The sequence below is a fragment of the Rhineura floridana genome, chromosome 1, assembly GCF_030035675.1.
Source record: "Rhineura floridana isolate rRhiFlo1 chromosome 1, rRhiFlo1.hap2, whole genome shotgun sequence".
NCBI classification, from domain to species: domain Eukaryota; kingdom Metazoa; phylum Chordata; class Lepidosauria; order Squamata; family Rhineuridae; genus Rhineura; species Rhineura floridana.
This window is the reverse complement of record NC_084480.1, coordinates 159999722-160014347: the sequence shown is the minus strand read 5'-3', so window position 1 is coordinate 160014347 and position 14626 is coordinate 159999722. Positions and strand designations below refer to the sequence as shown.

At 45.7% G+C, this 14626-nt stretch overlaps 1 protein-coding gene across 7 annotated transcripts in view; it reads right to left on the bottom strand.

Moving 5' to 3' along the window:
• ELAVL3 (ELAV like RNA binding protein 3) overlaps window positions 1-11999 on the bottom strand; it is an 86944-nt gene extending 74945 nt beyond the window's left edge. For 6 of the 7 annotated variants that reach the window (XM_061640440.1, XM_061640451.1, XM_061582091.1 and 3 more), the window contains exon 1: window positions 7634-7999. In XM_061640440.1, the coding sequence (XP_061496424.1) occupies window positions 7634-7642 (9 nt within the window). In that variant the 5' untranslated portion in view covers window positions 7643-7999. Of the gene's footprint in view, window positions 1-7633; window positions 8000-11975 lie in introns of those variants that run through there. The other variant, XM_061640461.1, reaches the window with a different exon arrangement.
• Between the last annotated feature and the right edge of the window lie 2627 nt (window positions 12000-14626).

The window sequence follows — 14626 nt, the reverse complement described above, 5'->3', positions numbered from 1 at the left end:
GAAATAAAATCTATTGTTTGGAACTCAATGTTATCTCTGAAGAAATTAATGAAGATTCTAGAGATAAAGTTATCAATGGCATGGATAATCTTCTGGACTGGAATGATGTGATGGAGCCCAATATAGAGAAAATCTATGGAATTAACTGCAGCCATGTGACAATGGAAAAACTTTCAAGAGATGACCCAGTGTATTTTGAAAAAAAGAACAGAGATATGATTTTACAGCAGTATTTCAGCAACCTATTCAGAATGGATGGCAAGAAAATATTTGGGATAGAGGTAATTCCCATCAGACTCTTACTATATGACTATGGCTTTGACAGCAAGATTATTATGGAATACTGATAATGGAAGATTGGATACTGAAATTACTGGACTTAACAAGACTACTGAAGATGGAAGATGGAAAATGGAACTAATAGGGATAATAGAACAATGGCTACTGAAATTACTGAACCTAACAGATTCTGATGTGATGGATTAATGGAAATGTTTATTTTGACTATGGTTATGACAATAAGATTATCATAATTAGTAATGAGATGGATTAATTGATATGTTTATCTGGAAAAAAAAAATTGATAGATATATTTCTTAAAGAATTGAAACCTCTCTTTGACTTTTTGTGGAAAGAATAAAGTAATGTTTATGAGATTTGATGATTAAGTAAGATAACTATTGGAGGAAAGTGATTTTATAATATGACTTAAGAGACAGGATTGTTATATATTATAGACTTATAACTGATCTGATCTTTGACAAATGGGAAGTCAATATTTTACTCTTTATTTTTTATTTTTATTTTTATTTTTATTTATTTTTTTTTTTGTTTAATTATTTTTGATTTTGTTTTTTGTCTTTGAATGTTTTATGATTTCGTCTTGTATGTTTTATGAAAATTTGAATAAAAATTATTGAAAAAAAAAAAGAAAAATGCTAGAGGATTTATTGTGGCATCAGATTCCATGGACTGTGAGAGCCCAATCTGATAAAGTGTTATGTATGCTTCAGTTACAAAACACTTCATGCGCCTAAAGATGTCTCCAGCCCAGGGCATGGCTTGTGGGAGATAATTTGTTTTTTTACTGAAATCCTGAGGTCCACCAACCAGCACCAGATGCAAAATAGCGGCTGGCTAGTGGGGGCACAGACAGATGATAATGGTGGCTTGGGGTAGAGCCAGTTATTTACTAGGAAGACCCATGAGCCACATGCTGAGATGACCTGCACATATAATCACAGATTTAGAAGGGGCCTATAAGGCCATCGAGTCCAACCCCCTGCTCAGTATAGGAATCCACAGACAAATCTATATACAGGCGAGTTACTACAGACTAGGGGATTTTCCTGCTTTAGGAGGGGAAAATCACATTCTGTTGTTGCTATTGTTAAACAATTCAATCAATCAATCAGGAGTCAGAAATTCTTGTCAATCGATCTGTTGCAAATCATCCAATGATCTACCAGAAGATCCAGATTTGCTTTATGTCCTCACCTGCTCTAACCTGTGAAAACTTAATCTTTTCATATTTAAAGCTGCCACACAAGTTAGTTTGTTGCATCAAAAATAACAAACTTGCTGCCCTGGGCTCCTTCTGGGAGGAAGGGCGGGATATAAATTTAATAATAAATAAATAAGTTGTCACTTAAAATTACATGGGCAGGATTCAGTTCAACCAAACAACAGAAACCAAAGGAAGACCGAACTCCCTGTCGTTGGGGAAAGGGGTTTGGACATTAATCATTACACACTCCCAATTCCTCCTTTCACTCTGCTACCTAGTATGTACCAAACCCCTCCCCCACCAAATTCTGAAAACCAAAATCCTGGGCAGTGGAAGCTGGTGGCTCTACATCAGTGGAGCAGTGGAATCCACTCTGGGTTTTAGTCAGGACTTTCAAGGAGCTGTCCAAGGTGTTTCACCTCCTTGAACAGTTCAGACTAAGTTGGACAGCTCCTTGAAGTTTGGACTAAAGTCAGGAGTAGATTCCACTGCCTCACTGACATGGAGCCACCAGCTGACATTGATCCTGGGCACAGATCATGTGAAAAATGAAAACACTCAAGGAGAACAACATGATCTTTATATAATTGGTTCCATACTGACATATGGATTTCCATGGTGCTGAATCTGAAATGTCCTGGGATAGAATATAAGCAGCTGTGACTTTAAGTCATGGAAGATAGCCTCTTATAGAATGGCAATCACTGGGCCAGAGTGTTTTGAGTGGGACTTCTGAAGTCAGCAAAGGAAGGAAAGGAAAAACAATCACACATCCAGGTACAAGAAACAGGAATGGCTTAAAGCAGGAGGAATGTCCCACCAAATGAAGGTTAAACAGGACATCCCATCAGCAGGAGCTCCTGACTGCTGCATCTGCCTGAACCCCCAAAGAGGAACAAGGTTTGGCCACAGATGAACATAGGCACAGCAAAAAGATGCACCACAGTAAGAAGCTCGAAAGCACTAGAGGTCCTGGGAAAATCAAGCAAGCCCAGGACAGCAGCCAAATGCCAGAAGAAACAACGGCACACTGAGAGAAATAAGCCAGACACATTAAAAAGAGAGTATGAAAGAATATACTGACAATGATCAAATACTAAAGGCTACAGTTTTTTATTGAGTACCTACAAATTGGGTAGGTTTAGAAGACACACAATTGGGAAACTTCCTACGACAGAATGGGACCAGCTGTCAATAGTATTCCTTAGCATATAAAGCACAATGCTTTACGGTGTTCTAAGTGTTATGTAATTATCATAAGTAACCTGTATAAAAATTCTGTAAAATAGGTCAGCGCCCCCACATTTCTATGAAAATTGCGGAAAAGGCTTCCCTTCAATGCTTTTAAATAGAGACTGGATGGGGCATCCATTGGATTTGGTTTACTTGTAGGATAGTCTATAGACCATCTATCCTACATGGTCTGTTGTTTCCCTTCTAGTCTACTGGCCATGCTGGCTGGGGCTGATGGGAGTTGGAGAGCAACAACAGCCGGAGGACCCACAGGTTCCTTATTCTTGCCTTAACCTATAATCACATCTGTCCATGTTATGTACTATGCATCCAAGCTCAGCATGAAAGAAATCCATACTCTACACTCAACAGGATGTAATGTATGCAATTTTGCATATGTGCACACCAATTTAAATCCCCCAACTGGGGTATCTCTACTGAAACAAGTATTTGATTTGCTTTTGTAGATGCTGTGTGTGTTTTGTTTTTGCCAAGCGTTATGAGAAGCACAAGAAAAAGTAAAGGAACGTGACTAGAACCTAAGAGTAAGACAGCAACACTGGGAAGAACCATGTACGTCACCGTGAGCTCCTTGGAGGAAAGGTGAGATATAAATTTAATTAATAAATAAATAAAAGCCCCCCTCCCCAAGCCAATGCTGCCGACAGATTTCTTGGTTGTAATAGTGCAGCCACATAATCTATTAGTCATAAGCTGCCTTGCTGACAAGGGCATTTGTTGACTAATTACAAAGCCAGTTCATAACACTGAAAAGAGATCAACTTTTAATGGATCTAGCCTTGATTCTTCACATGGGGGGTGGGGGGGTGGGGAAAATAATGAGACTGCTGCAACTTGTGCCTTAAGGACATACAAAAACAAAGCAAAGCAGGAAAAACAGCATGTTTACAGAGCCTAGGCCAGACAAACTGGTGAAGCATGGCAGCTGTGACCATCTCATACAATGCAATTAAGTCCCATTCCCCAAGCTGTACATATGAACCAATAAAAGCTAGGAGTTCTGCTCCTAGCCCCCTGGCTCTCTCCTCGGCTAGAAATGTGGATGGAACCCCAAAGGCCCAATTTCCAGTCTGAAGTTGGGGTCTGCACTTGTTACTCAAGAGCATTCCAACCCATTGAACCTTTTCCATCACACACACACTGCCCTTGCTGCCAGCATCACTCACACCTTTCAAGGATGCAAGGAGAAAGCTTTGACTGAGGCTGTCTGAAATGCGAAGGGACTAAATCAGGCATTAAGCAGAGCAAGGTAGAGTATCTAGAGAGCCTTTCCTGCAATGAGGAGAGGCAAGTTAAAGGCTGAAACATCTTGGGCCCTTCCCAGCATCTCTGTCTTCACCACATGCTCTCATCCACCCCTTTTGTGCCCCCTTCCTTTCCCACACAGGATTGATTTGACAAGTGGTCAGAGAGATGCTGGACTCCAGTCACAACTCACTGAAGGCAAGAAAGAGCCTAGCCGGCCTCTGGTTGAGATGTAGGAGAAAAAACCCTGCAACTAAAGGGTTGGATGGGCAGTAGAGTGCCTTAGAAAGCTTACATGAGGAAGGGGGGGAGCTTTCTAGAGTGATTGGCAGACAGCATTCATTCATTCATTCATACATACATACACACACACCTTTCCAGCTTAAGGGAAAAGGCTTATATAATCTACTAGCTTCTGTCAGGGCCATTTTAGCTACATTCTACAGGATTCTAATTTTCCATGATCTTTATTTCATCTCACACCTTACCAAGGCAGAGAATAGAGTTCTTCACCCAGAGAAGGATTTAAAGACACTGAAAATCCAGCTCCATAATAAGAACTCCCACACCACAGAACCCATGACTCGTTCCATGTTTATCCGGGGTCAGGGCTCAAATCCCAGTCAATGTTGACTGATCAGGAGCCAGACTCAATTTACTTATCTGTAAAATGGAAACACCATTGACCTCACACATTAAGAGGATCGTCTAATTCCAGAGGAGGCAGGTGTGACAGTCTCTTGGAACAAAACACAACTACGTCTCAAATGTTATTAATAACTAGACACCACAGGACACCCACACAGCTTCTTCAAGCAGACATCCCAGCAGAATAACAGTGCCACTTATTTTAGATATGGTGCCCACAGCTGTATGTGCCACTTTCTGGAAGGCAACAGCAGGCTACTGCCACTGCCCAAATGTAGTAGTTAATGCCTCTCTCACACACACATACACTCCACCTCAAAATCTAAAACAGGGCATGCAGAGGTGTGGGAGGAGAGTCTCCCTCTTCTCTGCCCAGTGGAGTTTCCCTAGGAATAAGGCATGGTGGTTCAACTTTGCACTTGTCAAGCTGTAAGGGGTCAAACGTAAAGCTTAGGGCCTTCTCTCTCACTCCAGCCTCCATTTGCTTCACCTGCAAAAACACCATGCCCAACCTTGGCACAGATTAAGCTCTCCAGTACAAAAATGGAAATGGACTGCCTTCAAGTCGATCCAGACTTATGGCGACCCTATGAATAAGGTTTTCATGGTAAGCGGTATTCAGAGGGGGTTTACCATTGCCTCCCTCTGAGGCTGAGAGGCAGTGACTGGCCCAAGGTCACCCAGTGAGCTTCACGGCTGTGTGGGGATTCGAACCCTGGTCTCCCAGGTCATAGTCCAACACTGTAACCACTACACCACACTGGATAAAATCAACCCTTTATCTTGTTCCTGTGAGTGGCGACAGCCCATGCATGCTGTCCTCCTTTTGCACTGTAATTTGAAGAACCCAATTCCCCCTCCACTCCTGCTTTCTATCCTTTTTCTGCTGCATTGCTGACCCTGTGGCTCTCCCACCCCCCTTCCCGCCCATAATAGTGAGATGCGATGCATGCTGCTGTTGCAGAAAAACAACACGCATGCATACAAACCACAGCTCCTCCAGCCCTCCACTCCAGGCTCCTTTTTCCTGCCATGCCCACGTTTCCAAGAGGGTGGGGTACACATTGCAGTATCGCAGGCGTGGATAACTGAGCAATCGCTACAAGGTCAAAATGGCTTTGCCTCATTCCACTTTACAAATAGTGTGTTTCTCTTTTTGTTTTGTTTTCGAAATACCCTAATCGGGCTTGGACAGGCACCCAACCGCCCCTTGCCTCCACCCTGTCACCGGGCGCCTTTTTCACAGACAGAGGTCTGGCCGCAGACCCACCGATGCCCCGCTCGCCTGCACACCCAGAGCCCGCGAGGTCTTGCAACCTTTCCCTCTGCTGTTCACACGACCTGAGACTCCCCCATTCTTCCTCCGGGTTGGGCACGCACACCGTTTCCACCCCACCCCACCTTCTCCTGCTCCTCCTCCAGGCAGCATTTTCAACAGCCGCAGCACCAGCCGAGTGGGCGCGGGGGAGACACGTAGACCCCTCCCCGAAGGCTGCTGCCAGCTCCTTTTGTTCGGCTGCAATTCCCCGTCTGCAGAGACTCTCTCCAGCTTGCGAGGGGTGGGGTGCGGATGGGGGGCTGGGGCTGAGATAGGAACGTCTCACCAGGAGGGGGGAGCGATGCTGCTTTTCAAAGGGGTGGCATTTGCAAGCACGCAGCAAAATGCAACGCGCCAAGAAAGGCGGTGCGTCCCTCCCCGCTTGCGTGGCGAGGGGCGGCGGCGTAGAAATGCGGGTTCTAGATGAAGCCACCTTGCAACGGAATCGCCTCTTGCATGTTCTTTCCCCACCCCACCCCTTCAAGCCCAACCTTTCTCTTTCCCTCCCCCTCTCCAATGCTCCGATGGCGGGGGCTATTCGCCGCACCTCCTTGCCTAAAAGAGTCGCCTGAAGAGGCGCGCCCGAGGACGGGACACGGCGGGCGAGGGGCACCTCGCGCCTCCCTCCCTTCTTCCACTCCCGCCATGTCGTCGATAAGGCAGCAGAGCCGGCCCGCGGCGCCCCGTCCGACCCAGCAGACGATACGAGGCACCTCCCGCTGCTTGCCTGGCAGCTCCCCCCCGACGTGCACGAGGCACCAGCGTTTGCCCACGGGAAACGCCCGGACAGCTCAAGAGACACACCCCGACGCGAAGGACACCCTCCCTCTACACGTAACGTTTCTCGAATCTCGATAGAAATCCGTAGCTGCCCGGGCAACGTCTCTTTTGGTACAGGGCGGAGCGGGCAGCGCACCATGCCCCCAAATGCCAAGCCGCTTTGCTTGGAACCCGGCGTCAAGTGGGGTCTCCCTCCCCCACTGATCCAACACGCCCTCCCCTCGCTCTCTTCACAACCTCTGCGTTGATGGAGACGCAGAGAGAAAAAATAAATTTTATCTGCATAGTCGTCCATTCTCTTCCCCCCCCCAAGAAAAACCCACATAGGACCCCATTATAATTAATAACAGAGGCTCCGAATCTGATGTGTTATGGTCGATTCTATATCTTCCTTCGAGACGCAGCCACTTCGACTTCAGCAATGTCCTACAATACACACGCACACCCTCTACAACGAACACTCAAGGGAGGCTCACCCGCCCTGACATACACAACGCACTACATCTGACAATCCAAATAGGCGTGTGTGTGTGTGTGCATGTGTGAGAGTGAACGCACGCTCGCCCACCCCCAGTCTTTCATCTGGGTGCTACGGTGGGGGCGTCGTAGGGATCATTTTACGCCAGAGTCTGAAAGCCCACTCTGTGTGTGTGCGCGCGCGCGCACTCGCGTGCGGAGGGAGCGAATCTGCTCGCATAGATGCACCGCTGCAGAGATTTCGCCTTCCTCCATCACCCCCTTTCCAAGGCCAGAGATCCCCAAAACGAGCAGCGGAGAATCAGCTCTGCAACGTCCCTAACTCGTTTCCCTCCCCTCCCTTTATCCATCACAGTTGCACCGCAGCCGCATACAAAGGAGCGGCTGAACCGCGAAATACCTACAGTGACCATGCTTAGGGCGCGCCGGGTTCCTGCCGGGCAGCGGCTCCGTGGACGGCTCTAGAATCGTGCTTCTTCGCCCCCTTCTTCCTCCTCTTCCTCCTCCCCGGGTGGGGCGGGTCGGAACTGATTGGTCCCGGGTGTGGGGGGTTGCTTTGCCTTCCCGACCGTTGGCGATTTGGACCCCCAGATACGGTGGCGCATACAAAAGGGGGGACCGTCGGGGTGAGAGGAGAGGAAGGTGGGATAAAGTGCTGCGGGGGGGGCAGGGAGAAGGCGGGCGGAGAAAAGAAAAAAACCTCTCTACGAAAACAGCTTCCCTCCTTGGGGGAAGGGAGGTGGGGAAGGAACGGAGGACAGCGGGGAGAAATGGGCTGAAAAGCGAAATTTGGAGAGAATGATCCGTGAAGGAATATAAAGAGAATAGAAAAACGGGGCGGGAAAAGGAAAGGAATAGAAACAGGAAAGGATGCGCGGAGAGAAAAAGAAAGAGGCGGATTTCACGGGGAGGGGATCAAAATTAAAAGAAACGGAGCAAAAAACGGAGGAGGGACAGGCGGGAGACGAACGACTCAAGGAGAGGCACACAATGGTCCTTTAAACGCCCTTGACTATTTACATCCGGAGATTTTGGCGAGGGAGGAGTGGGAGATGGGCGGGCGTCCTTCTCTCCGGCCCCCCCTCGGGGCTTGTCTTGGATGCAAACAAGGTGCTAGTCCATTGGGAGCCCGCGGTAGCAGGGCTAGCTTCGCCGCCCGCTCAGCCCCTCAGTGGCCCCCCGCCTGCGGGGCCAGAAGCTTTTATGAGCCCCCCCCCACACACACACACACACCAGCAAGGCCCCCGTTCATTGGCTGGCGGCTACGAGCCATCACGTAGGCGCGCTCCTCCCTGTTTCGCGCGCACCCCAACCCCACAAAGGGCAGGGAGCGGCGGTAATTATAGGCAGAATAAAGTGCGTAAAGGGGGGGGAGCGTCTCCCTTTTAATCTTTGATTCTTCTCCTTTTATCTCCCAAAGAGCGCGCGCTCTCTCTCTCTCTCTCTCTCTCTCTCTCACTCACACACACACACACACACACACACACACACACACACACACACACAGAGGACCGTTCAGATGGGCACTTAGACCATCCACCATCGCAGGGCAGGCGATATAGTGAGGAAGATGCCATTTAGGGGAAGGCATAGAACAGGTGATGGGGAAATAGCGCCTCCTGCCCCAGAAAGGCTGGGGGGGGGAGTGGAGGTAGAGGGAAGGGAGATGGATGCCCTGAGGAAGACTCGGCCAGCAACCTTGGAATAGTGAAGAAGGTGCTGGAGCACAACTGTCGGATTGTCTGCAGCTGCTTGTGATCCACAAGTCGCACCTAACATGAGGTTGCATCCTTGCAACGTCCAAGAGGAACCTAGAATGCTTTTTTCTTTTTATTATTGAGGTGTTTGCCACTCTGGGGTCATTCAGAGGAAGGGCAGGATATAAACTGAAAGATGATGATGATAATTAATAATGTGCAACTACCAGATCATACATAGCTGTGTGAAATCCATTAGTTGCCCTTCAGCATCCTCTACTGTATTGCAAGGAACAGTTGCATGCACTGCACAGCTGAGTCAATCATGCGAGGTAAACAAACTAGTTCAAATTACTTGTTTTTACTTAGTTCATAGCATATATTCAGGACTCTGGATTTTTTTCAGGAGCTTAGAAGAGCCTATTTTGAAAAAAGCCCACATGTGCATGCTCAGATGCCAAAAAGGAGAAAGGAAGACGTTATCTCACAAGTTAATCCCCCTGGAGCTGAGCATTATAGAATGGGACACCTGATATTAAAAAACCAGTGGACAGAGAGCAAGACAATCGCTTAGAGTAACAAGTGTTCACAGCTACTCTGGGAAAGTTAGAAATTAACAAATAGTTGTCCTTCCAACTTAATTTGTGATTGCACATTTTACATGTAAAACTTTAGACGTGGAAGCCCCCACATGAGTTATTTAATGACATGTACCCAATCAGGTGCCATATTGCTGTGCTCTTCAACTTAAACTCTAGTCTAAGTTGGCACTTAACTGTCTGGCACCAGCTTGGTAAACCTGACAGAATTACTCAGTCACCTGTAAAACAACCTAATTCCTTCTATTAAAAAGAGACCAACAATTGCTCCAACAATCAGTGCGTTTAAATGAAATATCTGATAGCGAGGTCATCTGTTTGCAAATGTGTCCCAGAAAATTGTTGCTAAGTTTGTTTTAGTTTTTTGCCTTTTCAATGTGTTGTTTGTTGCTGTTGATTTTGATGAACCAAAAATATGGGTGTTTGTAGGTCCAATTGCTTGTTAGAGCTTTAGTGAGCATCATTAGTTATGATGTTTAGAACTAGCCTATATTTGTTGTTGTTATGTGCCTTTGAGTCGACTATGACTTATGGCGACCCTATGAATCAGTGACCTCCAAGAGCATCTGTCACAAACCACCCTGTTCAGATCTTGTAAGTTCAGGTCTGTGGCTTCCTTTATGGAATCAATCCATCTCTTGTTTGGCCTTCCTCTTTTTCTACTTCCTTCTGTTTTTCCCAGCATTATTGTCTTTTCTAGTGATCATGTATTCTCATTATGTGTCCAAAGTATGATAACCTCAGTTTCATCATTTTAGCTTCTAGTGATAGTTATGGTTTAATTTGTTCTAACACCCAATTATTTGTCTTTTTCACAGTCCATGGTAATGGCAAAGCTCTCCAACACCACATTTCAAATGAGTTGATTTTTCTCTTATCCACTTTTTTCACTGTCCAACTTTCACATCCATACATAGAGATCAGGAATACCATGATCTGAAAGATCCTGACTTTAGTGTTCAGTGATACATCTTTGCATTTGAGGACCTTTTCTAGTTCTCTCACAGCTGCCCTCCCCAGTCCTAGCCTGATTTCTTGACTATTGTCCCTATTTTGGTTAATGACTGTGCCAAGGTATTGATAATCCTTGACAAGTTCAATGTCCTCATTGTCAACTTTAAAGTTCCATAAATCTTCTCTTGACATTACTTCTTCAACACTCTCAAACCCCCTCACCACATCCTAGAGGGGGCTATTTATATAGCTCTTTTTAAAAAAAATGAAAAACGTCTGCTGTAATAATCTCAGTTTTCCCATACTCTCTATATATGCTAATGAACCCTTACTATTTCCTTTTTCCAAATGGGAAAACTGAGGCTGCTGAAGACTACTAAATAATTCTGCAGCTTGAACATGCCTTTTCCACCAAGACTGAAACTGCTGAACTATGCAGAGTTGTCCTCCATGGAGTCTCATTCAATTCCTTCTCACCTAAGAAAGGATTGAACTGGGATGGAAGGGTGACTCTTGGCAGTAGGTCAGAACACAGGACCCTTCCACAGATGTTTGTTCTTTCTCCTCTAAGTACCCATAGACCATAACAAAAAAATCTGCACTTCCGACAACCACTTTAGATTCAGACGTGTAGTCCAGAAGTCCTAGCCTCCAAACATCCTCCCCTATTACCCTATTATTTCCCTCCTAAAGTAATCCCTTCCTATATCAGTAGGTCAAACTCCACACATTCTGAGCTCTGGTTAAGAAAAGCACTCAAACAAGACTCTGCCACTGTCTCTCTCTCCTTCCCTCTCTCACACACACCTCTTGCTAAAGTGAGATCAGAACCCAGGAATCCTGTTTCACCAGCAACAACCTGTTAGACCTCTGGAGACCTTTTGTTTTGAAAGCTCTTCCTTCTCTCTCTCTCTCTCTCTCTCTCTCTCTCTCTTTCTCTCTTTCTCTCTGCCTGCTTCTAGAAGGTTTCTTTCGAGGTATGTTCCCCTGCTCCCCCATTGCCCCCTCCTCCACTTTGCCATGCAGCATTGGTCAGACTGTTGTGGAGGAAGACATGCAGTAGCACCCTTTCCAGCATCTGTTTTCTGCATCTGGCTTCCCTGTGGACAATTTCTCCAGTCCTCTGAGCCCAGTGCAGCCCCATGGCTCCTCCGCAGTGGTGATCAACAGATCTCCCTCCCCACTCTCACCCTTCCAACTACTCAATGAACTCTTGTGCAGAGTGAAGAGAAAGCAGCCAGAAAAAATTCATGCCCTCTTGTCTGAAAAAATCCAGTGCTTTCCACCATACTGGTACCCTGCAACTGAGCTTCTACCCACTTGGAGGATCAATGTGAACAATTTTAAACAGATGCCATCTCTGGTACCCCCTGAGTCCCAACTTCTGTTCCTCCAGTCCCTCCGGGTCTCTTTCCCTGCTTTCAAGTGGGTGGGAGCATTTGTAACAACTGAGGAAAGAGGATTGGTTTTCAGTGAAGCCAAGACATCGCCCCTACCTCATTTGCACTCAGGAGGTATCGTTCTGTGTCTTGTGGGCATCTGCTCACTTTCAATAGCGTCGCCATTTCTGATGGAGGGAGAGAGAGAAGAGAAGATTACAGTCAGTCCCAGGGGAGAGAGCAAGAGAGACACACGCACATGCATAACTAGGTAACGGTTTTGTATCCATGTCCGGTGATTTATAGCTGTGCCAGGCCTATTCCACTGGGGAGATTTGCAAACCACACAGCTTGTGCGGTAGATGAGAGAAACCAAAACTGACCATGCCTTCCTGCCCACCCACCTCTTCTCATGCATTTTTTACTCTCACATAGGAAGAGATGCATGCAACAGGGTCATTTACAGGGAAGCTCCAAAAGGGAAATAAAGGAGAGAGGACCGTCAGCAATCGTTTACCATGCACCCAAAGGCATCACAGCAAAGGCTTGGAACATCACTTTGTTTCAAGTGAAAAGGTTAGAGCAGTCGCCAAGAGGCAGCTGCTCCTGGAGTGGGTCTTGGCAATAATTTTAACAATCCAAACAACTTAGAGGAGCAATTTAAAGAGAATCTTACATGGTCATCATGGAGGACAGTGTAGAGGGCAGGGAGTTGTGGAGTGTTCACATGGAAGGATAGCTACAGCTTTTCCGTACAAACATGTCATTTCACCAGGGCCTTTGCAGACACACTCTTAACAACCATTGCATGGCTACTCACCTGAGCTACTTATCAGCTTAATGCTCATGGACAATTTATAAGAGGCTGCAGCTGAGTGATAGAGCTAATGCTTTGCATGTAGAAGGTACCAGGTTCAATCCAACACATCTCCACTTCAAAGGAAATTAAGTAACAGGGCTTGGAAAGAAGTCTTCCAGAGACCCTAGAGAGCTACTGCCAATCAGAGAATTCTATGCTCTAAATGGTCAGACTCTTTATAAGGAAGCTTCAAAGGACCAGGTTATGAAAGGTTCGTTTGGACCCATCCCTTGTCATTTCATGAAAATGTTTCTGTTCTGGCAAGCCTTTGTTTTGTCCGGCAGATGATGTATTATATGGTGAATGCTCTTTAGGGTTTTTTTATCTGCTGAGTTTTTCCCCATTTTTCCTATTGTTTTGTTTTTATATTGTTGTTTTATTATAAAGTTACTGTATTTTAATTGTTGTAAGGTGCAATGTGAATACATTGGGAAGGTGGGATATACTTTTTCTGAAGAAAGAAGAAAGAAAAAATAAATCCAAGTTTCACCCATCAACAAAGGCTGACATTTTCAGGGATTTTGTCATGCTAAACCTTTCTGTGAATTCTCTACTGTATATTCTCCAGACTATGACTCATTTCAGCTTGAAATTATCTTCCAGAATGTAGACGGGTCAGGACATTTGCTTAGTTTTGAAATCTACTTCTATGGCTGCCATTCCTTCCAACAAGGGAATTGCTTCCCTGATATTCAAACTAGGGTGAGATTTTATCTAGTTAAATCTCTAACGTTCCTCATCCTCAGGATAAGTAACAACAATAAGTTGCAACCTAACACAACTATTAAATAAAATTTTTGTTCTTATGTATCTGTACATATATGTAATATTAGACATAGAAAAATAATGCCTGGTGTATACTGAATTGGCCTGTCTCCCTTTTGGGCTTCCATTCTCATTGCTTTAGGCTAAGAGATGGGTATGCTTTAAGTTAGATTCCTGCATTGAGCAGCGGGTTGGACTAAATGGCCTTATTGCCCCCTCCAACTCTATGATTAGAATGGGATTTCTCAGTCTCTTAGAATCACAGAAAGGCCAAGCTGAGCCACCTTGTTTTCAGTTCACAAGGGGTTTACATACATTCCACAGCCATTTTCTTCTGTTGTTGGACCAGACAACTCTCTGCAAGTATCCCCTGAAATGATGATCAGTTGCTCTGCTTCCTGATCATAATGACTCAGCCGCATAGCCTTTGTCTAATTTGAAATGTAACTGACCTGCTTTGTTTGGTTTCCAAAAATAACTGGACTGAGGAGATCATTCACTATACCTGAAATCATGTGTTTCTTCTGAGTGATGGTCTGGCTTTTCCTTTTGAAAAACAGCAAGCCGGGATGCCCAGAAATGTCTATGCATGGAACAAGACTTGCCCTTGCTTTGGCTACAAGAACCAAGTCATGCCAGAAATGAGATGACAACTTCTGTCGGCCTGGGTAATTGTCCAATAACTAATGTGGATGCTTGTATGCCTACCCTGGACTGACAAGTTTCCTATAAATCCCACTTCTCTCTCTCTCTCTCTCTCCCTCTCTCCCTCTCTCCCTCTCTCCAAGTCCTCTAGCCTATCATCGTTCCTCCTCTTATCCTCAGCCTTCTGCTGCTTGTCATTAACACCAGGGCACTCACTTGCCCTGACTCCCCCAACTTCCACCTCAGTCCACTATCTTCCCTTCCCCTTCCCATTTTCTGTCTAGTACTATTGTTCCCTCACCCAGAAAACTTCCACATTCCATGGTCTCTTGGCTCACCCCAGCTCCTCACCCATACTGAAACCAAGTTCATCTTCCTCTGACATGGTTACTGCTCTCTCTTTCTTTGAATCACTTTACTTTTAGTTTCCAGAAGGGTAGCTGTATTAGTCTGTTGCAGGAGAATCAACTAAGAGTCCTGTGGCACTTCAAGACTGGCA